Raw genomic sequence first — 13,768 nt, forward strand, 5'->3', positions numbered from 1 at the left:
CCTGGCCTGTTTAATGGTTTGGGCAATACCATACCGATACCATTGGGCAATGGTTTTGGAATACCTTATATATGACATACCAGTCTCTTGGAATCCGAATAACACCCATCTTATCCAGTGCGACTGACAAAGTGACTGACTGACATTGCAAGAATTTCTTACAGCAATACTTCTTTTCACATCTATTGAACAGTGATACCACCACACACAGAAGTGGATACCACATCACAGCCTGTTGTTAACATGTGAAAACTTAGCAAGTTTGTTCCTGACTGGTTTAGAAAACATTTTGGGAAATGCATGTAATGGGTAGCATCTCATTTCCTAGTTTTTTTTTTTCCAGAAACCATCCATGTTGCAGTTGCTTCTGTGGTCAGGAAGTACAACAGTAGAAATGTAAAATTTGTGGAAGAGGCTACAACTTGTTCATGACTTCTTTCAGTTGCCTCACAAGGGTCAGTCATGTATCATCCTCGTGACTTCCCTAAAGGCTCGGATTGTCTCTCCTAATTGTTTATCCTAGCCATCAATTCCTATTGCTGTTGCAGCTTGTTCTCTCCTATCATTAGAACATCAGAGAAAAAGCAGACTGGCTCAGCTTTGTTTTCATCCATGGCAATTACAGTAACTGATAATCTACTGATGATAAGTGTACATCTGGCCCTTAAATAAGTTTTCATATTATCTTCTTAAGGAACATTCATTTGGATTCTGTGGCAGCTCCATAAATTGTGAGCTTTGGTAGTTAGGCAGTGCATGCTTCCAGTTGCAATAAGAACATAAGAAGAATTCCACTGGATCAGGCCAAAGGCCCATCTAGTCCAACTTCCTGTATCTCACAGTGGCCCACCAGATGCCTCTAGAAGTACACAAGAGAAGAAGATGCCTGCATCCTGTTGCCACTATCTTGCATCTGGCATTCTGAGGTATCCTGCTTCTAAAACCAGGAGTTTGCCTATGCCCACCATGGCTTGTCGCCTTGGACTTTTCTTCTAGAAATCTGACCAATCCTCTTTCAAAGGCAACTAGGCCAGGTGGCATCAACACATAATGTGGCGAGGAGTTCCACAGATGTCCAATTGCCATCCCTTACAGCCTGAATGAAGTCCCTCAAAATCTCTGCCATTCTCATATAAGCTATCCACATCACAATGGTTGTTGTCATGTTAAAACATGAAATTTTCAATAGTATCTTTCGACTTATTTCTGTCTAAAACCTGTATCAGGCTTTCCACCACACTGTAAATATATATCCACTGGCTTGACCACTACACTGGGAAACAAGCAGCATGCTTTGGGATAGCTTTTTTTATTTCCATGTAGAGTTCATGATGATTGGAGTCTTACCATGGCTCATTGTATGTGCCACCATACTTTGTATGTCAGTATATGCACACAGAAAGCATAGTAATATGCTTTAAGAACATAAGAACATAAGAACAGCCCCACTGGATCAGGCCATAGGCCCATCTAATCCAGCTTCCTATATCTCACAGCGGCCCACCAAATGCCCCAGGGAGCACACCAAATAACAAGAGACCTCATCCTGGTGCCCTCCCTTGCATCTGGCATTCTGACATAGCCCATTTCTAAAATCAGGAGGTTGCGCATACACATCGTGGCTTGTACCCCGTAATGGATTTTTCCTCCAGAAACTTGTCCAATCCCCTTTTAAAGGTGTCCAGGCCAGTCACCATCACCACATCCTGTGGCAAGGAGTTCCACAGACCAACCACACGCTGAGTAAAGAAATATCTTCTTTTGTCTGTTTTAACTCTCCCAACACTCAATTTTAGTGGATGTCCCCTGGTTCTGGTGTTATGTTCTGGTATTATGTTCCATAATGTGGTGTGTACCGTTAGATGCATACACACCCAATTCTGTCTGTGGGACATCCCACCCAGCATTTTCCATGTGCTAGCCAGTTGTTTTGAGGTGATTCTTAAACTGTGCATTTGCCATAGGAGCTCCTTGCTCTTGCTGCACAGTGGCCGATCAGTTATAACAATGCCGAATTTCTCCCAGATGTTGCGAGATGTTCATAACGTGATAAGCATTTGTAATTCTTGTATCATAATCACCACTTGGTGCTCAAAGGATGGGTAATATGCCTCATATTCTTAAAGTCTGCAGATCGGCACAGACTATTTCATTAAATACTTGTCGAAATGGAACTGATGGATTTTCACCATGAATCCTTGAAATGACCCAGGCCATGTCAGTTAGCCTTGTGTGTTTCATTTTCTTGATGCTGCTGAACCTCTCCCCTTCCAAATCTGTATTACGGAGGGCACAGCAGTGATGGTGGTTTTGGTTTTCTATCAGGTGTTAAACAGGCTGGATGGTTTGAAATAATTATAGAGAATCAGATGGAAAATGAATATGCCTTTGTCATCTGCTGCATGGCTGCCTCCCTTTTTAAGTTTCAGGGTGCGTTCGGAGTAGGAGGTCCTCTTTGCCATATTGTCATGTGAGTGTGGTGGAATCTCTTCCTTCTATCTGTAGAAATTCAAAGATATTTCTGTTATCAAATGTGCATTAGAACTTTCAGTTTTCTGCAATGTTGCTGTATTGATAACCAGTTTTCTCAAGTATATCTACAATTGTCTGGGCCAGCGGTTCTCACACGTTTAGCACCGGGACCCACTTTTTCGAATGAGAATCTGTCGGGACCCACCAGATGTGATGTCAGGACCAGAAGTGACATCATCAAGCAGGAAAATTTTTAACAATCCTAGGCTGAAATCATACCCACACTTAGCCAGGAGCAAGTCCCATTGACTATCATTGTTCAATATATATATATATATATAGTAGCTTGTCAAAAGTACAGGTCTGTAACATTTCCCCTGATGCAGTCACATACCATGGTAGCATCAAGTCTAATATATTAAAAATAAAATATTGAAATGAATGGGGACTCACCTGAAATTGGCTCATGACCCACAGTTTGAGAAACATTGATATAGAGCATCCTGATTGCAGGTAAATTCATTATTTATCAGACTGGATTTTCAGTCTGATAACATAAGAGGCGTGTAAGGTGTTTATTGCACAATTTAACCCAACCATTCACATACCATGGGAGCATGAAGTCTGAGACATTAAAAATAAAATATTGAAATGAATGGGGACCCACCTGAAATTGGCTTGCGACCGGCCTAGTGGGTCCCGACCCACAGTTTGAGAAGCCATGGTCTGGGCTATGGTGATGTCGCTTCTACTGTCTCAGTACCAGTCCAAGGGCTGTACATGTCCTTGGATCATGTGGCCTGTTGTAGAGTAAAACCAATATATTTGAGCATCGGTTTTCAGCCATGGAATACTTCATACATAATGTCCTGAGCAATGTTGCGTATGATCTGGGTTCCATCATTATTCTCCTCCCACAATTCATTTTACTGCATCTGTTCTTTCAAAAGCAAAGAAAGAAACAGACACCCATTTGTCACTGGTATAGCCACATAGTTTGCATGCCTGGCGGTATCTAACATTTTTTTCTGGGGCCTAAAGACAACTCAAACTAGTTTTTTGTACATGTGACTTTCAGGAATCTGGCATGTTGTTCATCAGCATTATCAGGTTCAGCTAAGAGCATACCTTAGAGATGATTTTGTTTCTTGCAGTGCTCTTTCCTTCTGGTCATCTGAATAAACGCAAAGGGATTTTTTTGACAGAAACCGAGCATCGTTGGCTTGTGTTCCTAGATTCTTCTGCACATCGGAATAGAAAGTTAGAACATAAGAACATAAGAACAGCCCCACTGGATCAGGCCATAGGCCCATCTAGTCCAGCTTCCTGTATCTCACAGCGGCCCACCAAATGCCCCAGGGAGCACACCAGATAACAAGAGACCTCAACCTGGTGCCCTCCCCTACATCTGGCATTCTGACTTAACCCATTTCTAAAATCAGGAGGTTGCGCGTACACATCATGGCTTGTACCCCATAATGGATTTTTCCTCCAGAAACTTGTCCAATCCCCTTTTAAAGGCGTCTAGGCTAGACGCCAGCACCACATCCTGTGACAAGGAGTTCCACAGACCGACCACACGCTGAGTAAAGAAATATTTTCTTTTGTCTGTCCTAACCCGCCCAACACTCAATTTGAGTGGATGTCCCCTGGTTCTGGTATTATGTGAGAGTGTAAAGAGCATCTCCCTATCCACTCTGTCCATCCCCTGCATAATTTTGTATGTCTCAATCATGTCCCCCCTCAAGCGTCTCTTTTCTAGGCTGAAGAGGCCCAAACACCGTAGCCTTTCCTCATAAGGAAGGTGCCCCAGCCCCGTAATCATCTTAGTCGCTCTCTTTTGCACCTTTTCCATTTCCACTATGTCTTTTTTGAGATGCAGTGACCAGAACTGGACACAATACTCCAGGTGTGGCCTTACCATAGATTTGTACAACGGCATTATAATACTAGCCGTTTTGTTCTCAATACCCTTCCTAATGATCCCAAGCATAGAATTGGCCTTCTTCACTGCCGCCGCACATTGGGTTGACACTTTCATCGACCTGTCCACCACCACCCCAAGATCTCTCTCCTGATCTGTCACAGACAGCTCAGAACCCATCAGCCTATATCTAAAGTTTTGATTTTTTGCCCCAATGTGCATGACTTTACACTTACTGACATTGAAGCGCATCTGCCATTTTGCTGCCCATTCTGCCAGTCTGGAGAGATCCTTCTGGAGCTCCTCACGATCACTTCTGGTCTTTACCACTCGGAAAAGTTTGGTGTCGTCTGCAAACGTAGCCACTTCACTGCTCAACCCTGTCTCCAGGTCATTTATGAAGAGGTTGAAAAGCACCGGTCCCAGGACAAATCCTTGGGGCACACCGCTTTTCACCTCCTGGAAAGTTCTTTTCCTGGAGTTGTTTTGTTGACTCATGTTGGCTCAGGAATGGTTAAATCACTATCAATATACTATTTATATACTGTGCTATTCCCTTTATACCTGCCTCAAGGAGTATTATTAACAGTATTTATATACCGCTTTTCAACTAAAGTTCACAAAGCGGTTATGGCCACAAAGAGTATGGCTGTGTCTCCTATTTTTTTTTTTTTTTTGGTCATTGCTGTGTCAGTATTAATCTGATTTGGACATTCCATACATCAAATTGCTGGGAATGAGCTGGCTAGCAAATATGTGATGTGCTTGAATTAGCTATGTGGGATGGTTAAATTGGTACTTCAGTTCTTCCTGGCCATAATTTTGAGTACGTGTGTATGTTTGTGAACTCTTATAGCAATTCATCTAGCAAAGATGCAGTCCCATGGTTGTGTATGTTTTATTGTCCAGCTCCTTGCCTTCAATCAGGTTCATTGTTTTCTGAGTGGCAACCGAATCTAACCCTTGCCACGCTGTGAACTTTGACCTTGTAAACAACCTTGAAAGTCGTTTTTGAAGGCGACGTTCACCTTCTTTTTTGTTACTTGATATACTTTAAATTTGGCACGGTTGTCTGTTTGAATTCCTTTGGAAACAATATTGTGCTCCTTATGGGCTTACAAGGTGCATCTGGTTGGCCACTATAGAAAAACATTCCCTGGACTAGATTAGCCTTTTGCCTTATCCAGCAGGGCTATTCTTATGTCGCTGGTGGTATTTTTTTTTTCCAATAAACATTTTTCTTGTTTTCAGCATTCCTATGCACCAGCTCCACACCCCATGGCTCCTCCCAGCCCCAGCACCAACAGTAGCAACCACAACAGCAACAACAGCAGCGGGGAACAGTTGAGTAAAACCAACCTGTACATCCGAGGCCTTCCACCCGGCACCACTGACCAGGACCTTATCAAGCTGTGCCAGCCGTAAGTAAAGTGATTTGTTATCCTTCACCCTGAAATGCATGTGCTTGACTGTCTCCCTTTTACAAGGACAAATTGTCCCAAACAGCATCAGACCGCAGAAAGGCAGGTTTATTTATGTGCAAATGAAGTAGTTAGGTGCATGGTATGGCTGTCAGTGGCTAACGCCTGATAAAGGATAACTTGAATCTTTAGCTCAAGTGTGATAAAAATCTTCCTGACAACCAGTGCTGGGAGAAGCATAATTTGACCTGCAGAGTCTTTGGAGAGGATGAAGGGAGGCTGCTGCTTGATCCCAGGTGGGGTATGCATTAGTGGTTGCTAGGGAAACTTGCTGTGGTGGAAAAAGAGAATATATGAGCGGAAGACAACAGAGGTCCCCACAATGTTATTGTAGGAGTAAGTTTTAAAAATAGAAGCCCTTGCGTTGCCAAATTAGCATACGGGATCAAAATTAATGGTCTGTAATAAGAGCCACCCAGAACCTTCTTATTCGGCATCGTGGGACTGACATGCATGCGTATCGTATTTCTGTGTAGCTCTCAGCACTGAATTTTAGAAGAGATTACAGTGAAAGACAGTAGTAGTCATGCAACCAAACATTGAGTATGTCTAGGGATGTGCATAACACCCCCTCCCAGTAATTGTTTTATGTTTCACTTTATTCCTTCATCTGGTGGTCTTTCATGCACTGATGCATTAGCTTCTATATAGGTGACTATAGGTGACTGTAGGTGACCAATATAGGTGATTGCTTTATTTCAATTTTGATTCATTTTTAAAAATGGTCTCCCCTTGATTTCCATGGAAAAAATTCAATCCACTGTAATTTTGTCATTTTTACTTTGCAGAATTTGATGTAATTTATAGGAATGGAAGCCCTAAATCTTCTTTCTTCTTCTTTAGCTCTTAGCTGGTACTTGGTCATCCCAATTAATACGCTACTGTAGGTGCCACTGGAATCTGTGTGTCATTCATGATATGCTTCCACACTTGGCGATTGGTGGTTATAATTTTAGCCTCTATAAGCTCTCCATAAGAGGACAGGCTGCCCAATCCTGAGCTGCCTGGAGTTTGGGGCTGCAGCAGCATCAAATTGGCAGCCCTCAACGTGCCCTGGGCAGCTGCTACTACCTCCTTGGAAGAAGGGGACTTTTGTCCCATTCCCCCAAGTAAGGGAAGTATCCCCGCAATTGGGGTACTCTTTTCTGCGGAAGCTCTTGAGCCGGCTCAGCATTGGAGAATGCTGTGTTGGATTGCACAACCCAACATGGAACTCCGGAGTGGCAGAGCTCCACCAGTCCTGTCTCCTTCTGCCCTGCTCCCTCCCCCCGCCATGCCTCCCTCCCTCCCTCCCCCCGCCTTCTCCCCACTTCCCTCCACCTTGGAATGGTCTTCTCCCCACCTCCCTCCACACCCGCACTCACTTCTCCAACACCTGGCGTTCCAGGAGATCACCAGGTGGAGGAACATGGGCCCAGCACCGGAGCGGGCCCAGCGTGGGCTTGCTCTGGGCTAGCTCTGGCACTGGGCCCATAGTAAGGGCTTGCAAACATGGTAAGAGCTTACAAAGCACTTTAGTGACAGTGTGCGCCGGTAGTAAGCCGGTGCACACTGTTCAGGATTGGGCCCAAAGCCAGCCAAATCTCATCCCGATAAACGATAGAGTTTTCATTGTCCCTGTACACACACCCCAATAAATACATGAGACGTGTTGCTTGGTATATAAATTGGGCACATTTGATTGAAGGCAGTTGAAACCAGAATAAACCTACAGCAGACCCTGTTTAGCCCTGTTTATGTGGTCATCTAATCTAGCAGAGCAGCAAATGACTGTTTAGTCCCCTTTCAGATACTCGCACCCTAACTCAGAGATGGACTGCACTGCCTCCCCCAAGTCAGGAAGCTTTTGCAATCCAAACCCAAGAAATCACCAGTCAGCCTACATGAGTCAGGCAGCCTCTAGGGACATGTACACCCATATGCTGTAGTAGCACTGGCAGAAAACATGTTGCAAAGCAGCCATAAAGCACTTTGTGATAGTACAAAGTCTTGGAGTGCTGATAGGAAGGCTGGAGCCTTCCCACTGGTTCCAGCGCTCTCTGGGATGCCCAAACAAGGTACATCTGGCACAGGGTTGGGGGGAGGGCAGGGAGGGGGTGAAACAGGGCAGGGGCAGACAGTGACGGCATGGGTGGGGGGATCCAGCAGGGGGCGGGATAGGCTGCCCCAGTGCATTCTGTATCATGTACCCCTTCCTGGGCCTGATCCTCTGACATATATCAACTTGGACTTGTGCCAGTGATATCACTGATGCAGGTCTGAGTTGATCCATTGCAGCTGCTGGAACTTATGTAAACTTATGCAGGACTCAAAAAATAAGTTTTGTAAACTTATGCTGGACTCAAAAAAATTTAAAAGTACCCCAACTATAGCCTGCCAGTAAACAAAACAGACTTTAAGGGGCCCAAACCCCTAAAAGGAAATGTTTAACAGTTCCAATCAAAATTGAAGAAGAGTGGGAAGCAGGACTAGAGCCCCAAAAGGGACACCAAAAAGCAGCTCCCCCATTCATAGCAGGAGTCAGCTGTTTTTAAGAGCTATACCCACCCCAACTTTAAAAAAAAAAAAATCAAACCCTCAGGAAAGCCCTGGCTAAATTTCAAAAAAAGATCAGTGCAGGGGTCAGGAGTTATAATGCAAATATAAATCTTTGTTGTATGAGGTTGTCATAGTTTTGTTTTCTGCCCGATTTGCACCAAAGTCAGTGAAAATGTGGCATTGAACCTAAGAAAGTTCCTTGCAAAATTTCAGAAACTGTGATGCAAGAATTCCCAAAGAAATCAATATTGAATGATAATGTGTAATACTACTGTGAACTGCAGTTGTAAGGGCTCAGTCAAAGCAAAATTAATACAGGCTCAGAGACTGGGAATGATCTGAAATAGTGGAGTTGAAATTGGAGTTGGGAGTGTGAGTCTGTGTCCTGGGAACCCAGCAGCTGAGAAAAAATAGAAATGAATTATACACACAGGAAACAAGGAAGCTGGGTGGGGAGGAATGGATAATTCAGGAACAATCGAATGGGAAGGAATGTACTGATTTAAACCCACCAGAAGCTCTTGAAACAAGGTTCTGTCCATCCAAGACAGAAGTCACACATGGTAGAGGGGGGAAAAATGCTTATGTTTTCTCATTTTCATAGTTCCCTCCCAAGAATCACAATTATTGGAAAGGGAAGAAAGCACCAATTAGCAGCTTTCATTCAGTAGCTCTGTGCCTCACTGGTACCTCAGAGCTGTCAATTGTAACGTGCTTTGTTTCCTCTGAACTGCTTGGAAACCATCTTTCATACATGGGAGAAAAGGCTCCAGGCAGTTAGAGACAAAGTAAATAAGGGGGAGGAAAAAAAATGAAGGAGCCATCTATGCAAAACAGCTTCCATCTGGAGTGCTTTGGATGGGCCTTGCTTTGTTGAGGGCTCTCTCTGAAGTGACTCTGAAACAGGGAGATTTGGCTTGGAATGTTATTCTTTCCCAATCAAGTGCACACTCCTAATCATGTTTAGGGAAGTTATGGGAAAGCCAGTGGCAGCTCAGCTAAATGGGTTTCTGGGCTTTGGATCTGCATTCTTTGTTCCTACAACCCCATTCTGAACTCACACTCAGGTGTCAGAACAGAATGTATCTTAAAGATACTTTACATGACACCCCAAGTATGTGCCACTGTTCAAATGGTATTGGCAATGGGAACAGTAGTTCCCAAAGTCCTACTTGGACTTTGGGAACGAACTAAGTCTTGGCGGGGGCTGTGCGATGTGGGTGGTTACCCTGGTGGCACCACATAGATTGCTGTGCTGTAGGACCCAGCAGATTTTTCACTTACCTGGGGGATTGCACTGGCCTTCAGGAGGTTCTGGGACACTTGCAGCCCCCTCTGTGAGCCTCCCTGCAGCTCCACAGGGATCCAGTTGGTGGTCAGAGCCTACTACAGAGCTCTGATTGGAAACAGGAAGTGGGATCCAGTTGGTGATCAGAGCTGTGTGGAACCACGTGGAGGCTCGCAGAGGGAGCTGCGAGCCTCCCAGACCCTCCTGGAGGCCAGCATGATCCCCTGGATGAGTAAACATGTTCCTGGGTCCCTACGGCGTTGTGACCTTAAGGATGATTGGCCCATTTCCGGTTCCCCTGGTGGGTCGTGAACTACCAGTTTGGAAACCATTGCTCTACAATGTATAGCTTGGCTTAACTGGTTGGGTCCTTGAAATTGTAACTGTCTACTCCTCTGCAGGCATCTTGCTATGGTCTACCATTTGTGCTCATCCTCTCTGCCTGTGACAAACTGTATGATGTCTTAATGAAGGCTCATGGATGCAAGAGTGCAAGAGCTGCTCTGAGAAAGATTCTACTACAAGTTTGAAATTGATGGTCTTTGGTCTCTTTCAGTTCTATGCTCAGCAGGATGCTTTCCTTGTAGTAGTCACAGAGAGTTTCAGTGAGGATTAAATGGTCTAATCCACAACAGGTGTAAAAACACAAATAGCTGTAGTCTAATTTATACCAGCTGGCACTGTAACATTGGAGAGTCCAGAAAAAACATTCATTTGTTTATTTGCTTGGTACCTTAGCAATAGCTGAAAGGTAGTGGCTAAAATCCCAGGACTGCCATGATTCTACAGGATGACTGAAATCCATTGGAGTGCATGTGGTAGTCATCACACTTCACTGTGATTTGTAAGTTCTTGCTAGAATCCTTAACAGACCTACTTTCATAATTTTTGATCAACTCTACAGAGCCCAATTCTATGGATTTTTCCTGGGAAGTCCTATTCACTTTAATGGGACTGATTTCCGGGTAAGCGTGCCTAGGACTGCAGACTGAACACGTTTGAGGATGAAGTAGATGCTTGCACAGACACCCATGTGTAATGAATGCATGAAGTTCATGTTTTTCCATTTTTGGTATCAATCACTAATAGAGGAAAAAATGATCATACAAAGTTCATTTTCATACAAAAAAAAAAAATGAACATACAAAGTCAGACTTTTGGTCCAGCTACATCATTATTGTCTATACTGATTCCTCAGAAGTCTTTTCTCTACCTGGAGATGTCCAGGATTGAACCTGGGATCTTTTGCAGACAAAGTATGTGTTCTGCCACTGAACTATAGCTCCCATATTGTCTTGCAATATAGCAACAGTTTTCAACCACTGTGCCAGGGCATGTTGGTGTGCCGTGAATGGTCTGCAGATGAGCTGTGGGAGTTTGAGGGAGAGTCATATATTAGTAGGGCTATTGGGAGATGTGAGCCCTTGGCTGGCACTGCGATGTACCTTGACAATTGTAAAAACAACAACAACCACCGATGGTGTGCCTGACAATTTTAGCTCTTTCTTAGTGTGCCATAAGATGAAAAATATTGAAAATTGCTGCAATATAGACTATATCAGTGGTTCCCAAATGTTTTAGAGCCCCAGGAGGCTGCTGCCTGATTTATAAATGTCAAGCAGCGTGGCTGTAATGATGATTGGACAGTAGTGCTCCCCACCCATAGTAACAGGTTTTTTAACCTGTAACCTGCACATAGCCTGATCTGCCCTGTCAGTGTTGTGAACCACCAAAAACTGGGTCATGACCCACTAGTGGGTCCCAAGCCCACAGGGTGAGAACTGCTGGACTATCTAATAGTAGAGGGACAGTTGACTCTGTGTTTCCCAAACATGGGAGTCTTGTCTGTCTACATGGTTATCTCCATATATGAATGGCTGTTTATAACAACCAAGCTACCAGAAATATTACTTTTAAGTAAGAGTGGTACATTTGCTTCCCCTGGGGCTGGGGATAAGAATAGGCCCTCGGTTTGGCTGTACTTGTCATAAGAGGCGACTAAACAGCCACCGGGTAGATGGGACTTGTTAGCCTGGGAAGGCAGCTCATCTGAGAGAAGGAAAACTCTGATCCCAAACCTCCACTGCCTTGTGGCTACATCCAGTTATGGAAAAGGCTTCAGGAGTCAACCTCGAGGCAAAATCTGGAGCCAGAGTCCCTGAGGCAGTTCGTGGCTGAACACAGTCACGTTCTGGCAACTCCTGCGATGCCGCTGGAACCAACCGTATTGGCTTCTGCCTTTCCATTGGACCATTTCAGCGACGTGGAGAGGGGGGATTTGCTGCATGGGTAACGGCCTATCCTCCATACCTACTTTACCCAGGCTTCGCGCACTGGAGAGGACACTCTGTTCCAGAACCACCATTCAGAGCGCAATACCATAGTCTTCCGAGACTGAAGGATGCCAACAACAAGGTACATTTGAACATTGCATATATGAAAGCAGAACATTCTCTCTTCTCCCCTGTCACAGTATTGCTTCTTCATACCTCTTTTCATCTGCTGTGACATGGATTTCATTTTTTAAAAAATTTTTTAACTTTTAATTCTATCTTTTCTCCCAAATAACTACGATACACAAGGCAATTCAGAACAATGAATTTTTAAAAAAATCAAATCTTTAACTACAAATATCAACAATAAAAAACAAGCACATCTCACAACACAATAAGGGGAGAGAGAGCAGTGGACTGAAACCATCAGGCAGCAGCATATCAGGGCTTGTTATTTAGGATTTGACCACTTGGTCACAGCGCTCTGAAAGTTATACGAGCATGCTTTATGGGGAGAATCAGAGGCATAACGCTTTGCCCTAGCACCCATTGATGTTGTGAAATCACTTCTGGATTCTCCATGTAGGAGGGAGTGCTTGCTGCAACAGCTTTGCATCCCCATTCCTTCTCCTATGGAGGATCCCCACCACAGGAAAAGGAATAGGAGGTGTGAAGCTGCCAGCTCCTCCTGCTCCTGGGAGAACCCACTTGCCAAGTAGCACAAGGCAGTCACTTCCAGGTTCTCCCAGAAGGAGGGGACACACACTGTGGCAGCTTCACACCCCCATTCTTTTTTCTAGAGGCTCCCTTTTGAAGAAGGAACGAGGGTGCAAAGCCGCCAGCACTTCCTCCGTAACTAGGGCAGAGCCTGAGGGGCAGTCATGTTCCCCCCCATTGGCGTAGCTCCCAGGGCATCTGCCCCTCAAGCTCTATCTTAGCCACACCTCTGGGGAGAATGACAACCCTATTATTAAGCCTAGCAAATGTAAAGACTGTAACTTTAACATGTGCTAGTAAATTATCGGTATATTAATGTAGAGCCGATTTTCAACTCAGTATATTTGGGAACAAGGAAAGATATTGTTTCCAAGTCTCTTCCATTATGAAGGCCACACTTTGCACGGTTTTATGGCACAATCCTATCAAGGGCCTATGGAAGTGAACCTTGTGATCTGCTTCTGTAGGCCTCTTTGACATGTCGCAAAAGCTATGCTGCTGTTGCATGTTTCAGAGCAGCTGACACAAACAGCTGGAGTCTCTACATGAATGCCAGAGCCACCTGGACACGCCACCCATGCAGTTAAGATGGTAGAGGGGGCTGTTTGTGGGTGGATCCAGTCAGGGATTGGTCTAGGCTGGGGGCATGTCGAGACTGGACCAGGGTTGATTCGGCTGCAGTGATGATGCTGATATCCTGTGCCTGCAGCCCAGGATCAACACGCCTCCCTTAGACCTACTTGTTTTTACACCAGCAAAAGAACTGGTGTAGATCCAAGTAGACCCATTGGGAACCAGGGAGTAGTGGAATAGGGAAGTATACAAGTCTGTTACTTACCTCTCCACCAGCCCACAGCATAGAGCTGTGTCAGTGCCCTGCATGCTCTGAGCCAGTCCAGGATCGGATTGGGCCACTAATTGGTCTTAATTGATATGTGATTTTAAAATTAGATCCTAGAGAGTAAAAGATGGTAGGCTTTCATTTTTGAAATGTGTCATTCTTCTCTAAACGTCCTGACACTTTAACATCTCAATGGTATGCTTTTTGTGGCATGTACTGCACATGGAATAGAAA

The 13,768-nt window shown here is 44.5% G+C and overlaps 1 protein-coding gene across 4 annotated transcripts in view; it reads left to right on the forward strand.

The window, feature by feature from the left end:
* The window catches only part of RBMS3 (RNA binding motif single stranded interacting protein 3), an 851,530-nt gene that overhangs the window by 461,617 nt on the left and 376,145 nt on the right, over positions 1-13,768 (forward strand). For all 4 annotated transcript variants that reach the window (XM_066631436.1, XM_066631435.1, XM_066631437.1 and 1 more), the window contains one exon: positions 5,648-5,817. In XM_066631436.1, coding sequence (XP_066487533.1) covers positions 5,648-5,817 — 170 coding nt within the window. The remainder of the gene's footprint in view (positions 1-5,647; positions 5,818-13,768) is intronic.

The sequence above is a fragment of the Tiliqua scincoides genome, chromosome 5 (assembly GCF_035046505.1).
Source record: "Tiliqua scincoides isolate rTilSci1 chromosome 5, rTilSci1.hap2, whole genome shotgun sequence".
In the NCBI taxonomy this organism is placed as follows: Eukaryota; Metazoa; Chordata; class Lepidosauria; order Squamata; family Scincidae; genus Tiliqua; species Tiliqua scincoides.